The sequence below is a fragment of the Fusarium oxysporum genome, chromosome II, assembly GCF_013085055.1.
Source record: "Fusarium oxysporum Fo47 chromosome II, complete sequence".
Lineage (NCBI taxonomy): Eukaryota > Fungi > Ascomycota > Sordariomycetes > Hypocreales > Nectriaceae > Fusarium > Fusarium oxysporum.
The window spans coordinates 2,696,720-2,713,681 of NC_072841.1; the positions used below are offsets into that span (position 1 = coordinate 2,696,720).

Below are 16,962 nucleotides of genomic sequence, written 5' to 3' on the forward strand. Positions count from 1 at the left end.
CTGACAACAATTGCATTGACGGTGAACGCCCGAGATCCACTTCGGTAGCGCCGTTTGACAAGAGGGAACACGGACTTTGTCTTGAACGGACGAGACGTTCCCGGGAACAAAGTGAAAAGTGAGAAAAGATGATGATATCAACAAGAAGGGCGAGTTTTCACTGAATCTCACAGTATCTGGGAGAACCCTCAAGATAGATAAATACGGATCCCCGCCCCATTTCTCTTGTCCATCATCTCGATCTCATACCATCATCATACCCAAGCAGTCTTCCTTTCACTCATACTTGATACCCCCCCGATATAACCCAATCCACGACTGTCTTCTTTCCCTCTCTAACTTGACATTCATCTTCACCTTCGTATCGACTGTCTTTCTTGTTCATCATGCCTGCCTACGACGACAACGAACTTCACACCCCAAACTCCCCCAGCACCCTCCGCAAGATGTCAAACATGAACAATGGCGAGGGTAACGGCGAGGGCCACCACGACAGCCTCGCCATTCCCGGCGACGATGCCAACGGTCCTCAGGAGATCCCCGCTACCAGGTCCTCCATCTCAGAGGCCGCAAAGTACATGCACAACCTCAGCGTCTCGCCCTCAATGAGGGACCGACGATCCTCCCGAAACTCCTTCGGCACTGCTCTGCCTATCCCCCGCAAGCGCCAGTCACGCCTCTCCTCCGTTCACCATGCGGACGGACGACCCACCCGTCCCGGCATGCCCCCGATCCAGCCTACCCGAGAGCTCCTCGTCGCTCAGGTTCAGGACCTCCAGGCTGAGAAGGTCAAGAAGGCCAAGAACATGGCCTTCGCCTTTGACATTGATGGTGTTCTCGTCCATGGTGATCGTCTGATCCCCGAGGGTAAGAAGGCTCTTGAGATCCTTAACGGTGACAACGAACTTGGCATCAAGATCCCTCACATCTTCCTTACCAACGGATCTGGTAAGATCGAGAAGGATCGCTGTGCGCAGCTCTCCAAGATCCTTGGCAACCCTGTCGAGACCGACCAGTTCATCCAGTCTCACACTCCCATGAGTGCTCTGGCTGAGTACTACAGCACCGTCCTTGTCGTCGGTGGTGAGGGTTACCGCTGCCGTGAGGTCGCTGAGCAGTACGGCTTCCGCAACATCGTCGTCCCCAACGACATTGTCGCCTGGGACCCTACCATTGCTCCCTACCGCGTCTTCACTGAGGAGGAGCGCGCCACCTCTCGTCCCCGTGACTTCACCAAGATCTGCATCGAGGCCATCATGGTCTTCTCTGACTCGCGAGACTATGCTACCGACATGCAGATCATCATGGATGTCCTTCGCGCAAAGAACGGTCGTCTCGGCACCGTCGCTGAGGACCCCGTTGCTGAGCGCGTTCCCATCTACTTCTCCCAGGGCGATCTTCTCTGCCCTACCGAGCACCCTTACCCTCGCATGTCCCAGGGTGCTTTCCGCATCGGTCTCGAGGCTATGTACAAGGCCCTCACCGGCGCTGACCTCGAGCGTGTCGTCTACGGCAAGCCTGAGTTGGCTACCTACAAGTACGCTGACGATGTTCTGACCTCATGGATGGGCGAGCTCCACGGCGAGGAGCGTCTTCCCGAGCACATCTACATGATTGGCGACAACCCCGCGTCCGACATCATCGGTGGAAACATGTATGGGTGGAACACCTGCTTGGTGCGCACCGGTGTTTTCCAGGGCGGAGACAACGACGAGAACAACCCCGCCAACTTTGGCGTCTTCCCCAACGTTCTGGAAGCCGTCAAGAAGGCTCTCCGCAACGAGCTCGGCCAGGACTTCAAGTGCTTCTTCGACGAGAAGATCAACCCCGTCCTGCACGGTGACGCTACCGACGCCGCCGCTGTCGTCTAAGCGTGCGACAATGACATTTTAACGAAACTTTGTTTTTATTTTATGGCGTTTGGATTGGGGGGGATTGAAAAGTCTACGACGAATTTGAACCCATGGATTTTTGACTTTTTGGCATAGACCAGCGATAGAATCTTGATATCAATAGCATAGATTGAATTGACCAAGTTGACACTAGGCGGACGCGTCTGAGTGTGTCTTGGGGAATTGCCTGGAGCAGTTCAATTGAAAGCAAATTCTGAACTTTTTCGTGTCATGCATCGTGAATGCGGCCGGACCGTGATTGAGATGGTCAATGTACCTGCAACCATTCTCTCTGCGTTGGCTGCCCTGTAGGCCCTGTACCTTTACTGTCCTTCACTGTGCTTTGTACCTGCAACTCGCAACCACCAAGAAATTTTCCCCGATCGGCAGCGATACCCGCCCTGAACCAGGCTGCAAGCGTGGGTACAGGGAAAATGACAAGTTGGTTGCCAGGGTTGTGATCTCGCTCTTGGCTGCTCATCTGGGATCGGCACAGATTTCAAGGCAAGTGCCGAACTCAAAAGCAAGATCAGCAGAGATGAAAACCTGGAAAGCTTCATGAGATCAGCGATACATATTTCTCAAGCGACACTCTTTTGCACCGTCAAGACCGTTTTGAATCGTAAAGACCGTTCGGTCAGCAACGTAAAGTGAGGAGTTCGAGTGGGTGGATGCAACGATGTCATGGCGTCAGCGGGGAGTTTTAGGCCAGCTTCTAGGGGTTGGTCCACTATCACCGAAATAGCCCAGTTCAGGTGGACATGTGAAATACGACATCATCAGCTTCTCCTCCGAGTCGAGCTTCAGCTGCGTTCTTGAGGACGGGCTCATGGAGCAGTTCAGAATAATTACAATTACCTCGTGGCGGACCAGAGTTTGTAAGCAGAAATCGGATTTAATGAAGCTCTCGTAAGCTTACTCTGTCAATCGTGCGCTCGCAAATCGCGCCTGTGCCGCGTTTCGCTACAAGCAAACGCGAGGTTGAGCCATTAGGCCAAGACATCAACAATGCCTCATCAATTCCTCGACAGGACAAATCTTACGTGTAGAATTCGTCCGAGAATAAGGCCACTTTGAGTGATTGATTAGATGATTTGAGATAGATGGCAGGGTAGTTTCATGATAAAAGCCGATAGTTTGCATCAATCAGCTCATTCTCAACATCCAGTCTCGGTCAATCATCGTGCACCGAGGACTATTTATCAGCGTCTAAACAACATACCAAAATCATGGTTCGACTTCTATCAGCTCTCATCTTAGGAGCCCAGCTCATCTCGACCGTGACGTCTCACTCAATTCCTCATTCTCGAGCAGGACAAGAATACCCTTACCCTGTACTCGGCACAGATGAGCCAGCAGACTGGGCGACAACCGGCTATTTCATCAATCATTTCGCCATATCTACTAGAAATCTCACTGCTAGTCTTGACTTCTACTCCAAAGTCCTCGGCTTCCGCAAGATGTTTACCCTGCACGTCTCCAAAACATACTCCATCACCTACCTAGCTCACGCCCATGGCGGCAAGAACGGAACAGGCTATCAAACCGCCCTCGAGTTGAACCGCGAGAAGAATAATGCCCAGGGTCTTCTCGAGATTTACTACCTCGATATTCCTACCAAGAACATCGAGTCTAGCTCTCAGCACCCCAACACCTTTGCCCATATTGGGCTTGTTGTACCTGATGCCCAGGCGATACAAGAGCGTCTGGAGACGATGTCCAATGTAAAAATTGTCAAGAAATATGGAGAGAAGTTTACTGAGCTCACTGACGATCTTGTGATTGGCCCAGCTGTTGGTTTGCCGCCAGCTGTTGTTGCTCAGTTGAGTCTGGAGGAGAGGGAAGCGATTGTTCAAGGACTTGGACCTAGTGTCGATCCGCTGATCTTTATTGTTGATCCTGATGGGAATTTTATTGAGATTCAAGGTGAGGAGGGTGCAGAGTTGGTGCAGGGATGAGTGTGAGTTGCACAAGAGTTGAAGAGAGTAGGGGACATGTGACTGGAAAAGGCGTGTGCAGGATAGTTGGGTAGACAACAAGATCCTGGGCTCCTTGTACTGTCGTTTCAGAAACATAAACTATTTACGCAAGAGTACAATAAACCGTTTATGGCCGCTGTTGGTTTGAAATTAATTTGAGATATGTTTATTTACGAATGGTGGGAACGACAGTACATGGAAGCCACCGGACCAAGAGATACAGCAAGCCGCCAACATAGGAGAGGACTTTCAGTAGTTTCACAGGCCTGTCCTACCTGAGAAACCTTTTAATAGTCGCAATAAAGAGTTAAATCCTCCTAGTAGCCCTGCGAAATTATATACCTCCAAGCTAAGGGCCGAGAACGCTTTAGACTTGCCACCCTTGGGCCAAACCCCACGTGTTTCTGCAAGTCCAGGCACTAGGTCTTCTAATAATCACGCAATAGATCCAATGGTGTTCAGTTAATATATTCCGAAGCTTCGATAGGTTGCCAAGGTCGGTGCCCCTGCATTATCGGCACCAAATAAGCTGCCGTTCCTGAGTCCCCCGCAGTTTCCGTGGGTTGTTCTCCATCGGCTCGGCACAGCAGAAATAGACTTGAACTGAATATTTACATAGAATCACAAGCCAGTGATGTCCAAATTTTTGTTTTCTCAATATGCCATACTAGTCAGCTATCCTTCACACACACGTGGAGGGTCCCCTCAACACCAACACCGCAAGGCATGCCAAATTCAGACCCTTCCGCCCCCAACTCAACAGCAACACAACCAGGCTGTCGAAACCACCCGTAATTTCGCCCTGCATGCGACCTCAATCAAATGCCAAAAAGGCGGTCAACGGTACATCCGAGCCACGTAGCTGTTGGAGTACATATATATGCAGGCAACCGGTTGATCAGACCCAAAAGGGGTTGGGCGTTGGAGTTGGGCAATTTGGAGACATGAGGGGTCAGAAAAAACACCAAAAAGGGAGCGAAAAATGTAGTTGCGATGAAAATAAGTCATCAAGCGGCTCTGCAGTCATCATGTGTCTCAAAGGCCCAATTCCCGGTTCTTCATTTCTGCTCACGCAAATCCTGAGGCGGCCTCCATCTCGCAACGTTTCTTTGCTTTATTCCTTTTTGAGTACCGTACCGTAAGGTAGTCTATTCCTGTTCTCCTCACGCTTTAGCTGTGGTATACCAGGAAAGGTAAGTCGACTCTCTGCTGTCCAACGAGACGCGATTGTTTGACGCGACACTATCTGACTGTTAGCTGCACAGCTAAGACAAAGTCTCACCACCTATCGGTCATCATCTCCCGATCCAGTTACATCGAGCAAAGCCCCCCAAGCAAAAGAGTATTGACAACGTCACATCGACTGGACAGTAGGCCTGCCCCTGTCTCAAGCTGGGAAGGAATGACCGTCTGCTGGGTACATCCCGCCCGTCGACAAGGACTTCAGAAGGCATCGTCAGTGACTAGAGAGAGGGTCACGTAAGACCGAATCCAGAGAACGACCATACGGTCGACCGAAACGTACCATTCACTGCCTGTGATAATGAGAAGAGCTACCTCTCATCGCGGCGCTGCATCACAAGAAAGGCCATATCCCTGCGTCATAGCGGATAGGTTCCCAGGGAAATGCAAGAAGAGTTTCAACAACATAGAAAAGCTCAAGTAAGTCAGACATCTCGTCCCAACCCTCAAACATGCTAACAAGCCTCAGCGAGCATATCAAGCGATGCCACAGTCCATTTCTCTGGTGCAATGATTGCCTGAAAAAGTTCAACAGCTCCATGAGCCGCGAGGCTCTGGAACGCGAGAAGGAATACCACAAGGCGATATGCCCCAAAAAGCCTTCGGAGAAGAACAAAGCCCTCAGGGAGAGGGCTTACATCATTGACGAAGCTCGATACGAGCGTTGTAGGAAACTCGGGTGGAAGCAGACTGCTGCTTCACATGAACTCGACAAAAACAACGGAAAAAAGGAATGCGTTTCTCAACGGAGCTGGAGACAGATCCGTGACACTATCTTTCCGAACGATACCGTAACTGTGGACGAGTCTCATGAGCTTGTTGCCAGAGTCGAGAACGAGACGAGAAACGAGATGTTCTTGGCGCAGTTCCAAGACAGAAACTCACATGTCCCGACACAGATAGAGATCAGCACGATCTCTCAGCCGCCCCCAACGGCTGATAACACGTCTCACTTGTCCACAATCCTGTCTGAGGTGACTGCACCTCTGACAGGTCCAACGACGATTGCTTTCTCTGATCCTGGACCGGATGGGAAAGACGACATGTTTGGGTTTCTTCCACGAGAGATGGAAAACTTGGATTATGTATTACCACCAATCCCTAATTTCCAAGAATATGAATTTGCAAACTCTTTGACTGGTACGGGAGAATGGGATACTGGAAACCCGGGCCCAGAACAGGGACTTGACATGGATCTGGACCAGTGGTTTAAGTAAATATACTCAGAATGACAGAGAGCAATGAGAAATGTATGGGTCAGATTGTCAATTTTCATGGAGGAGTTTAAACTGGGATTTTTCTGAAAGAATGGACACAACTCAGCTTTATATAACAATATTAGATAAGACCGATGACTTGAGAGTGATTCAACATGAATGTGCGAATTACCATGCCGCGTGTTTGCTGACTTGAGGCCATCTAATTGTGATTTGGGCTGAAAGGGATGGCACAAGTGAGTAATCGATATGCTGTGCGTCTACCACGATAAAGCTGCACGTCATCATGTAAATTACAATAAGCTGAAATAATACATTGTATTGGCTCGGCTGTATGTTGTGCAGACTTTTGATCACCAGTTAACTGATGACTGTGCTCGTGAACTTCTGCACGCAACCTTTGAGGTAGTCAACAGGGATAAGTGACAAGGCGCGCAACATGACATCTCACGCCTTTAATGCAGTTCGCTTTAATGACATATACTGTGTTGGTGGCTACTCCCATCAGATCATCAAAAATCTCGACGTTGTCAAGTTATCCGATCTTCGGAGTCAAGATTCGGCTCCTTCCGCCTGGGCGTACTTGACATCTCTTACTAAATAAATTAAGTGGGCCTTCAATCGTCCTAAGCCAAAGTCAACTTCGCCTCCTCACCAGCATTTCTTTACTCTCAAGTCCGCGCCCTACGGACACATTCATCCGAGAATAGACGCTATGGGTGTTGATAACGTTGATATGGGTGATACTAACGATTCGGAGCACCGTGCCCCTCCCGATGCAACCTCCAGTGGGGAGCCCTTTTTGGACTTGAATGCATTGGCCTTTGATCCTGGTGCACTCGAATCGAATGCATATGAGCCTACTTTTGAGAATGGATTGGAGGGAAATGAGTTTGAGTTCAACTTTGACGATTTATGGTCTGCGGATATGGCTCAACTCCCTCTTGCGGCAGATGACACCGACTTCACACAGACCCATCAGCTTCAAGACGATACCAGCTTGCAACATGATGGCCTACAGCGCCCAGGGACTGATCAGCTCGCATTCAACTTCGGGGATCTCATGAGAAACATTTCAGAGTCACCATCGTCAACTCAATCACCAAACATCCTTACTCCGCCAATCCCTTCTCCCCTTCCCCCAAAGATCGGTCATCGCTTCACCCTCGATGCCATCCGCTCATTGAAGGACTGGTTCGCTCGAAACACCGACAACCCCTATCCAAATGAAGAAGAGAAGAATATGCTGGAGCTCCAGACCGGCTTGACTCGAACTCAAATTACAAATTGGCTAGCAAATGCCCGAAGACGGAGAACTACTACCGATAGCGGAACCCAGACGGCTTCGGGAAAGTCTGGCAAGGTTCCATCTGAGTATACGCCAACACGAGCTGGTACTCCCATCCCGAGAAGACGATCTGAGAAAGGAATGCATCCTCTGCAGAGATGGGTTGACTCACCACCTGAGAATGAACCAGCTGCGGTGTCTGCTATTGCACGTGCGATGGCTTCGGGTGAATTAGTCACATCCAGTACGTTACTCACCCAAACTAGAAACCGAGTCTGACAAGAACAGGAAGCCGAAGTCGAAGAGGGACATTCTCAAGTGACGAGAGAATACCCCGAAGGCGTGGCCATAGATCAACCACTAGCAGTCTTGGGACATCAAGAAGTGCATCAACAGACTCACGTTCTTCACGAGGCTCCATCAGTGGTACCTCATCACACAGCCGCGGCAGGTCGATCCAAAAACGAAGACCGCAGAAAACATCACTTATGAAACCCCGGCTCACATTTCAATGTACATTCTGTACCGAAACCTTTAGTCGGAAATATGATTGGCAACGGCATGAGAATTCATTGCATCTGTCTTTGGAACGATGGGAGTGTTCCCCCGACGGCCCAACAACCACGGATCCAAATACTGGCCAAGTCATCTGCCTGTTCTGCGGTGAGAGTAGCCCAAGTAATGAGCATATAGCTGGTCATAACCCATCTGCATGTCAGGAAAGGTCATTTAGCAGGAAAGACCACCTCAAGCAACATCTGCGCCTTGTGCACAACGCTAAATTAACTGACCTTTCTATGAAACTATGGAGGACAGCACAACCAGATATCATTTCGAGATGTGGATTCTGTCAAGCTTCCATGACTAGATGGATTGATAGAGTTGATCATGTTGCGAACCATTTCAAGATGGGTTGTACGATGAATAATTGGGTTGGCGACTGGGGGTTTGAGGATGATATATTGAAGACTATAGAGAAGGCTTTGCCACCATGTAAGTAAATTGAGACGCTTTGAGGTATTTTGCTAACTTGTATCAGATTTGGTAGAATTGGAACGCGGAACTCCATTCCCCTTCGCAGCGAGTGGCAAGCCACCTGATTCTCCTCGAAGTGCATACGAGCTCATCACGCTAGAGTTGGCATATTTTATTTCTAATCATAGCGACACTATTGGGAGCCTGCCGAGTCACGAAAGTCTACAACTGGAGGCTTGCCGCATCATGTTTGCCTCTGAAGTAACATTTCCTGAAGCGAACCTGGACTCTCACGGCAGTCCATCATGGTTCAGAGACTTGCTTCTGTCCTCTGACGAGATTGCCCAACAAGCTCGCTTCGCACCGATTCGATCGAGTACGGAGAGTAGACTTTCTGTGTTGAGAGTCAAGGGCAAGAACTCGTTGTTTGAGGAGTGTCCACTGGAGTCACGACTGCAAGCGTTCATGCGTGATCGAAGAATGAGGGGGTTATCTGAGGTATCAGATGGAGAACTACAAAAAGAGGCGGGTCGCATTTTCATGCAGATGGAAAGCGAACTTCAAACGAAGCCAGAATTTGTGGCTAACTGGTTGATTGGGTTTCTGTATAACTCGACGAATTGGATAAGCGACTTTCGGCGGCGTGCAGACCTGATGTCAGCCGATGACAGCTGGAAACTCCCATCGCCAGGTAATATAGCATGGTCTACTGAGCCGACAAGTGTCCAGACACAGCATGATCTATCTTGGGTGAACAACCCGTCTCTCTTTGACGGAAATGGTTGGTCTTTTGGAGAGCAAGCTGGGCCGTCGGGCGCAAGCATGACCTGGCAAGCAAACGAACCAGACAAGAACGCTGATCAATCCACGTTTGATGCATCACTCGATGACTTTACATGGCTTTGGTCAGACGACAAATCACCACCTAAAATACCACAGACGACCCCGAGTCCTGGAGCAGAAGGGGAGTCAGGCCTCCGACCGACGTGGCTTGGTCCGGGGATCTATGTCTTGAATGACCCGAATCACCTCCCCTGGTTTGCTCGTGAGATGAAGAGATGGGTAAAGGCCGCCATGTCACCGAATAACCCGATCTGTCATGTTCCTTCGGATGAGGAGCTTAGACATCAAGCTCGATGTCTGCTTTACAATGAGTAAGTCCGCGCCCTCTTGTCATTTGATGCATCTAACTTACCCTGTCAGTGACGATCCTTGGAACCAAACACCTGCTGACCACGCGCAATGGTTGGAGATGTTCAAGAAGGAGGTAGGAATTATTTAAAACACGGGTAAGAGGATCCCTACACGTACGGGAGAGGACTGTGATAGCGATGCGAGAACCCGCCACCGCAGCAGGCCATGGGAGGGCAGTCTATGGCTGGAAAGGCTTCTGCGCACAAAGCGAATGGAAGTGGACATAAGAATGCACCGAAGGATCCTTCAAGTCCTTTCGAACCTTGACGAGGAAGACTTCAACCTCTTCAGGCGTCCATCCCAAGGCTCGAGTGAAGGGACCGATGGTGATTGCGTACAGACCATCATAGATGACACTCCTGTTATAGAGTCCAATCATCTTGAGGTTGGAGTCCTTGGGCCACGGTCCGACTGGCACCTTCTTGATCTCGTGGCAGATATTGACGAACCCAGCGTCGTGCAGTCTATCGGGGTTCTTCTCGGCAGCGTGCATCTCGATGCCTGACTTGGCGAGGGCAGCTCGAATGTTGGCTACCATTTGCGGTGGGGTAAAGTCGGGACGTAGTGTTCCGTCGTCGCATCCGTATACCCATCGGAATTCAGGAAGCTCGATCCATCCTCCTGGTTTTAATGCGCTGGGCATGTTAGTGGGAGCATTATAACGGACGTGGGAGTGTTACCGGTAGATCTACCCTAGCAGCGCAGGCCAATCCTTGATTGCCGTGGACATGTTGCGCAAATGGACAAGGTCTATCGAGTTTTCTGAGTATAGCCACGGTGCTTCGGCGTCGTCGACGAGGAATCGAACATTGGGAGGAACCCACGGTGGTTGAATGGGACTGAGATCAATCCCAATGACTTCGGCGCTGGGATATTCGTCGCCCACTACAAGGCATCAGCATTCTTCTTTCCGCCTCGATTATTGTGCGTACTATCAATTGCCCAACTTCCAGTTCCTGTCCCAGTATCGATGATCTTCTGAGGATGGTCCAAAGGCGCATTATGCAACTTCCCACCAAGAAGATGCACCGCGACCGTATGCTTCATGTCCTCTCTTTCTAGTTCGGGTAGATCGTTTGGGAATTGCTATAAACCCTCTTTAAATTTATGATATCGTCGACTATTCTCGAATTGATAATCGCGCACGCTCGAAGCCAGAGATGACGACTGTGCGGAAGGCGCGGCTGAATCGTAACCATCATCCGTTGCAATATCATCGTTGGTTGGAGGAGGTGGGTGATCGGGTTCAATTGGAGGATCGTGTTGTTGTAGCTCGGGTACTCGATACGATGGATTTGTCGTGGGATCTGTTATATCAGCCATGATGAATCAATTGATGGTGAAGAAGTTGAGGAGAATGCCCGGGGAAGTGGAGTTCCTATCTATTAGTGACTGTCCATCCCCATTTCTTGGTTCTTAAGTGATATCGGTGCGGGAGATCAGCAGCCCGTGACGGCGGATCACTGCCCGTCTCCGCCTGTTACTGCAACCAACCCCACCACGAGCGTTTTTCTGCTGTTGTATCACTCAGCTTATCTTGTGCTGTTGGTCGAGACAAACAGCAGCCACAACTGATTCTCATTGCTTGGCGTGTCATTTATGCTTAATTGGTTAGACGCCATGGAACCTTTTAAACTCTCCCTGCAAGACGGCACAGTGCTCTCTGGAATCTCCAACATTCCGTCGTCGCCGTCAACTTTGAAGCATGGACCCTTGGTGGTTGGACTTCACGGGGGGTGCTATACGAGCCACTACTTTGATGCTACCCCAGAATACTCAGCGAGGGGCATCAGTGAAGCACTCTCTGTGCCGTTTGTGGCTATAGATCGACCGGATTATAGAGATACTACGCCCGTGGGTAGTATTCCCGAAGGATCGAGCTATCCTGAACAATGGGGACGAAGACTTGATGAATCCATTCTCCCAGCCCTTTGGAAAGAGTATGGATTAGCCAATGCATGCACATGCATCGTTCTTCACTGTCACAGTCTCGGAGCCAACGGCGCAATCGTCACATCATCCCTGCACGCAACCTCCTCATCACCTGCATATCCCCTCGGCGGTATCGTCATATCAGGCTTTGGCTCCCTGTTACAAGACACAGGCGGCCATGTTTCGCAGCCCGATCCTCCACCCTCGTATTTGAACATCCCTGTCGAAGTAAAAGACAAGACTTTGCTTCTTCCAGGAACGGCAGACGAAACTGTTTATGCCCAGTCTGAGCGTCTCGACCACGCTATTCCTTTTGAGGAGCTTGCGGCTTTGAGAAAGTCTTGGTTGGGGGAGTGGAAGGAGAAATGGGGAGTTAATGTTACGGTGCCTGTTATGATTGCTTTGGCGGAGAGAGATCATTATTGGGTTGCTACGGAGGAGCATTTGAAGGATTTCAAAGAGGGGTTTCCGAAGAGTGAGAGGGTGGATTTGAGTGTTGTTAAAGCGGCACCGCATAATCTTGAGTTGAGTTATTGGGGTCCTGGGTGGTATGCGAGGAGTTTTGGGTTTGCGGTTGAGTGTGCGGTCTCACTTGCATTAGGGAAGTGAGGTCGAGTTGATCTATATCTTATATTTATACCATACACGATGGACGAGCCTAGATCATTAAATTCTTACAAAAGTGTACGCCTTTTCCATACATCATACGTTTATTAAGGTGGTTTATATCATTGTTCACACAAGGTAAAGACTTGAGATTTGGTTGGAAATGAATTATCTTATGGTATTATCAAATCGCTAACATATATTACTATTCGATTCCGGTGCCTGTATACTTGATACGGACTGCGAGACTATTTTGAATTGGTTTTCCATGGCATTGGTCGAATGACCTGACTCATCAGTCGAAGGGCGCGCCCCTCATTGTCCAACTCGAAGATAAAAGCAAAAGAGTTCATCAACCTAATTCTCGATACTTCTCACTGCAAGCCTCGAAAAACTACCATGAGTCAAACACCACCTCCGAATGTCCTGGATGCCTTTGGTGCAGAGGGCTCTCTGATACACGTCCCAGGTGGTCGAGGTCTCTGCTATCGTACTTCGCAAAACATCCTTCTCCGACCATCAGACGATGGCAAAGAATCCGAATACATCGCAATCCTTTGCAAATCTCTCCTTGAGCTTCGTCCCATCGACTACCGCGTCCCTAGGCCAATCCCAGCTTCAGGGTTTCCTGCGAGATATGTTTGTAGTAGCTGGACGGCCTGGGAATATCTTGAAGGGAAAGCAACTCCTCAGGGAAACTTTGATATTCTTATGAGAGCTTGCCGTGCCTTTCATGTTGATGCCATGGGATTGGCTACTGAGAAGCCCTTGTTTTTATCGACGAGACAGGATCGATTTACAGAGGCAGATCTTGTGACTTGGGAGGAAAAGAAACTCGAGGACGTCGAGGAGATCAACAGCGACGTTATGGCTACTATTCAAACAAGCCTTGACCAACTTCTGAAGCTACGACAACCATTTCGACAGGAAATCACAAATCACCTTATCCATGGCGACTTAACCGGAAATGTCTTATTCGACTCGGAAAACAACAGCCCTCCGGCAATTATCGATATCACGCTTTACTGGCGACCAGTTGACTATGCAGAAGCTATCATAGTGGCAGACGGGCTCATCTGGCTGAACGAAGATCGAAAGTTGGTTGAGATGTTTGGCACCGATCATACAAGGATACAGCTCCTCGTGAGAGCCTTGTACTGGCGGTGCTTGTGTTTTGCTATTGATCCAATTCTCCCCTGGGTAAACGATAATCTTCCAAAGGCGAACTTTAAAGGAGCTATTGAGATTGTGAGGGAATTGATAGGCGAATGCATTTGATATAATGAGAGATAGGTTGCTGGGTGCTTGCTCTTGATACCGTACACAGAGCGTATGAATACCATGATGGTTTTAAAGGTGCTCATGGAAGCTTCATCATTTCTAGAATGGTATTGATAACTCCCTATCGACAATTCAGGCGGCTCAAAACATAGATTCCGGCTTGTCTTTGGATAGGGTCTGGCACATGCCGTGGAAGCACTCCCGCATGCCCAACCTGGTAAGCTAAGCCTGTTTGCTGTAGCTTGATGCCTGATAAGCGGCGCATTTTTCCTCCGTAGAATTAAATATTAAGCTTATTTCTCACGCACTGTCTCCCCTTTCATCCATTGGTTCATCACTGTCAGCATCGATTGCCAAGCAGGAATCCCACGCTTACATAACACGTCTACCCGTCATCTTCCATCAAGGGATATCTCACCCCCGTTACCTAACTTTGAACAGTCATCAAAAGAAAATGGTCGGTGTTCCGAGCAGCCGCGGGTGCAACTCATGTCGAAAGGCAAAGAAGAGGGTATGTACGAGTTATTATGATCTTGGTGATGAAGCACCGACTAATGAGATAAGTGTGATCAAAAGCAACCAAAATGCGGTCGCTGTATCAGACTTGGTGAGGAGTGCGTAGGCAGTGGGACAAGACGCTTCAAATTTCATCAGTACAAACCTGACGTACAGACTACACAACTTATCACGCCTCCTGCTGAAACACCTAGCAATGATACGACTAGACTGACCGCAGAGTTTATATCGCTTATGGAGATTGATGATGATCGGTTTGGGTTTGAAGCCTACGGTCCTTATTTCTTTGCAGATCTTCCTCGACGTATTGGGTCGAATTCTGCTCTCGATACTACCACTTCTGCCATGATTGCATCGTTCCAAGCAATACGTCTGCGGAAGACTGCTGATAAAAAGACTTTCTCCCTGTATGGGAAAGCACTGAGATCCTTGCAGGGCTGTTTGAGTGATGATAGTCAACCAGTTATGCTTAAGCTGGAGCTTGTTTTGATGATGATGCTGTGCCAGGTAACTATACCCGTTGAAACATTTTGGCTTCGTCCATTACTGATATTGTTAGGTCTGGATTGATAACAAACACGCCAACAAGCATCGAGGGGTGATAGCGTATTTGTTGAAAGAAGCTGTATCTCAAGGCGAAATACTTCACTCAGGTGATATACGAGCCTGGTGCTTACAAGCGGTAAGGCCTTGATCTACTTGTCCATAACTAGACTGACAAGAGAGATCAGATATACGCCGCTCTATGCGACCCAAAAGTTGAACTCGGCTCATGGTTCTGGGACGTAGCCGTCCAAGACACTATCATGACACGACCATACCACTACGAACAGAACCTCTACTGCTTCGAACTCGGAGCAATAGGAGATTTACCTGTGTTTCTTCGAGATCCAGAGAGATATCTCTACCAGCTGAAATGCTACTACAATATTCTCTCTCAAGAACGACTAGTGATGAAGAAACTCTACGAAGAAGCCATGGTGGCAACGCTCTCAACGGATGCATCGCCTGCGTGTAGAATGAAAGCTATAGAGTACGCCTCCGGTCACGCAGGCCTTCTCGTCCAAGCAGCACTCATCGGCCCAACACTGAACCCCTTCGGTGTTCTCCCGGACTACACGCAAGATTCTCACGAGATATGTGATGATGCAATACTTCTTGCACATCGATGTCAGACCTTTAGACCGTGTGGAGCGTCCTACGTGCCTGAGCTCTTGAAGTTGGTCTGGGCGTCTTTGGACGATGGATATAGACATGAGGGGCTGGAGAAGTTGATGGATGAGTATGCTGAGGATGTTCAAGGAGCTAGCTATCTTGAGGAGGCGAAAATTATGAGACTGAGGCTTGATAGTCTTGGCTGGAGCGATGAACAGCGGTTTTTGGAGGAGAGAGAGGACGGACCAGGGACACCGCCGCCATGTGTGATTTTGTGAGATGAGATGCCATGCGAGAATGTACTGAGGACATAAGAAAGAAGTTGGAACAAGTAGTCCGATAAACCTACAGCCGTTCAAGATTTCACATGGCCCAAATCCAAGTCAGACGAATGTCATTCCCCAGGGTGAGTTATTTGCTGGAGGTCGCACCCGGTAAGGCATTGCTGCTAATTTTAGAACCCAATTACACTATTGATTAAGCAACAACGTTTAGCTGCACCTTTAATTCCTGAACCTCGTCATAAGTCACCAAGCTAATCTCATCCTGCCTAAGCCAAATTCCCTCACTCACACCATCTCTTCTCTTGATCATGAACATTCTTGGGAAAACATCCGCTGCGCAAAGCTTGCCCAACTGGGGGCCTCTTTTTCAGCTCCTGCAGATCGCAAGGGTGATCCCTGGGCATCGGTGCAACGCGACCCCGCTATTAGTGATCTAACAGAAATGAGAGAGAATATCGTTGGTGACAGTTAGTACTGTAGCTGGAATTTGTGTCAGCCACAGTGCGCCAGATGGGGTAGTGTACCCCTCTAATTCATGACTCGTTGAGCTGTTTACCCTCGACAATACGAAAATGGAATGAAGTCCCAAGACTTTAGTTTGTGTTGGTCTCTGAGATTGACAAGATGCTAACTATATGCGAGCAATTATCCCACGATCATCATCGCCGCCCTCATAAACAGGGCAAGCAAGCATAGCCTGCGACGTGGAGAATCCTCACCAAAAGCAAGGAAGCTCATCAAATGACAACCCTTCACGACATTACACCCACCACTGGAAACCACCAACTAGCATCTAGCGCTCTCTCAATATGTAGTAGCTTCAATTAAACCCCTGTCATGGCGGTCTCATGTCCTGGAAGCTTGGTGAGTTAAGCTTATTTCAGTGCCTATCCCCGTCGATCAGCCTTGCGGTGTGAGTCTCCCTCGGATAGCCCTACGGTATTTCAAGGCCTTGCTTTCCCAGCCCAGCCTTGGGACTGTTGCCTCTGCTCGCGTCTTCTTTTGCCTCAGCACTTGCTCACCTTCAAATACTACATACTTCGTGCTCATGGCCGATAAACCCACAACCGCCCCTCAAACATCAACCATCCCCACAATGACCACCGCCGAAAAGTCATCGTCTGGCTTCCTCAAAGTCATCGCCTTCTTCGACCTCGTCGTCAAACTCGCTGCGACAGGTGCGCTCATCGGAATTCTCGTGCTACTTGTGCAGTTCAACAACAACATCGATAAGCTCTTCAACGGCAGCAGATCCCTCCCCGTTCGTGTCTCCGATGCCGCGCCGCTGCGTATCATGCCCGGTTATTCGGGCACCTTCGATGTTCGTATGACGAATAACGCGAATGACCCCGTGTGGTTCAAGGTGGACAATTAGACGGAAGATCAGACGTGTATAATGTT

At 49.2% G+C, this 16,962-nt stretch overlaps 8 protein-coding genes across 8 annotated transcripts; 7 read left to right on the forward strand and 1 right to left on the reverse strand.

Moving 5' to 3' along the window:
- The first annotated feature begins 19 nt into the window (after positions 1–19).
- FOBCDRAFT_15331 (HAD-like domain-containing protein) lies at positions 20–2,127 on the forward strand. The gene has a single exon (XM_031173595.3). The coding sequence runs from the start codon at positions 387–389 to the stop codon at positions 1,869–1,871; it is 1,485 nt and encodes a 494-aa protein (XP_031050380.1). The 5' UTR covers positions 20–386; the 3' UTR covers positions 1,872–2,127.
- An 886-nt stretch (positions 2,128–3,013) lies between these two features.
- FOBCDRAFT_155041 (uncharacterized protein) lies at positions 3,014–4,008 on the forward strand. The gene has a single exon (XM_031173596.3). The coding sequence runs from the start codon at positions 3,122–3,124 to the stop codon at positions 3,848–3,850; it is 729 nt and encodes a 242-aa protein (XP_031050381.2). The 5' UTR covers positions 3,014–3,121; the 3' UTR covers positions 3,851–4,008.
- An 891-nt stretch (positions 4,009–4,899) lies between these two features.
- FOBCDRAFT_257122 (uncharacterized protein) lies at positions 4,900–6,330 on the forward strand (the record flags this gene model as incomplete). The annotated part of the gene is made up of 5 exons (XM_054703350.2): positions 4,900–5,009; positions 5,060–5,064; positions 5,137–5,350; positions 5,423–5,533; positions 5,649–6,330. The coding sequence occupies 5 exons, from the start codon at positions 4,900–4,902 to the stop codon at positions 6,328–6,330; spliced, it is 1,122 nt and encodes a 373-aa protein (XP_054559325.2).
- Positions 6,331–6,769: 439 nt separating this feature from the next.
- On the forward strand, positions 6,770–9,751 carry FOBCDRAFT_236928 (uncharacterized protein; the record flags this gene model as incomplete). The annotated part of the gene is made up of 5 exons (XM_059610116.1): positions 6,770–6,817; positions 6,941–7,862; positions 8,157–8,273; positions 8,435–8,611; positions 8,658–9,751. 5 exons carry the CDS (start codon positions 6,770–6,772, stop codon positions 9,749–9,751), a joined length of 2,358 nt encoding a protein of 785 aa, XP_059464163.1.
- Positions 9,752–9,965: 214 nt separating this feature from the next.
- On the reverse strand, positions 9,966–11,167 carry FOBCDRAFT_248047 (S-adenosyl-L-methionine-dependent methyltransferase; the record flags this gene model as incomplete). The annotated part of the gene is made up of 4 exons (XM_059610831.1): positions 10,882–11,167; positions 10,720–10,845; positions 10,480–10,672; positions 9,966–10,422 (listed from the first exon to the last, which is right to left on the reverse strand). Exons 1-4 carry the CDS (start codon positions 11,108–11,110, stop codon positions 9,966–9,968), a joined length of 1,005 nt encoding a protein of 334 aa, XP_059464164.1. The 5' UTR covers positions 11,111–11,167.
- A 240-nt stretch (positions 11,168–11,407) lies between these two features.
- On the forward strand, positions 11,408–12,328 carry FOBCDRAFT_288355 (uncharacterized protein; the record flags this gene model as incomplete). The annotated part of the gene is made up of 1 exon (XM_031173602.2): positions 11,408–12,328. One exon carries the CDS (start codon positions 11,408–11,410, stop codon positions 12,326–12,328), a length of 921 nt encoding a protein of 306 aa, XP_031050387.2.
- A 367-nt stretch (positions 12,329–12,695) lies between these two features.
- Positions 12,696–15,555, forward strand: FOBCDRAFT_176697 (uncharacterized protein; the record flags this gene model as incomplete). Its single annotated transcript, XM_059608522.1, has 5 exons — positions 12,696–13,573; positions 13,743–13,823; positions 14,279–14,629; positions 14,682–14,804; positions 14,836–15,555. Exons 1-5 carry the CDS (start codon positions 12,725–12,727, stop codon positions 15,553–15,555), a joined length of 2,124 nt encoding a protein of 707 aa, XP_059466768.1. The 5' UTR covers positions 12,696–12,724.
- A 509-nt stretch (positions 15,556–16,064) lies between these two features.
- FOBCDRAFT_155054 (uncharacterized protein) lies at positions 16,065–16,936 on the forward strand (the record flags this gene model as incomplete). Its single annotated transcript, XM_054703353.2, has 2 exons — positions 16,065–16,425; positions 16,466–16,936. Exons 1-2 carry the CDS (start codon positions 16,399–16,401, stop codon positions 16,934–16,936), a joined length of 498 nt encoding a protein of 165 aa, XP_054559328.2. The 5' UTR covers positions 16,065–16,398.
- Between the last annotated feature and the right edge of the window lie 26 nt (positions 16,937–16,962).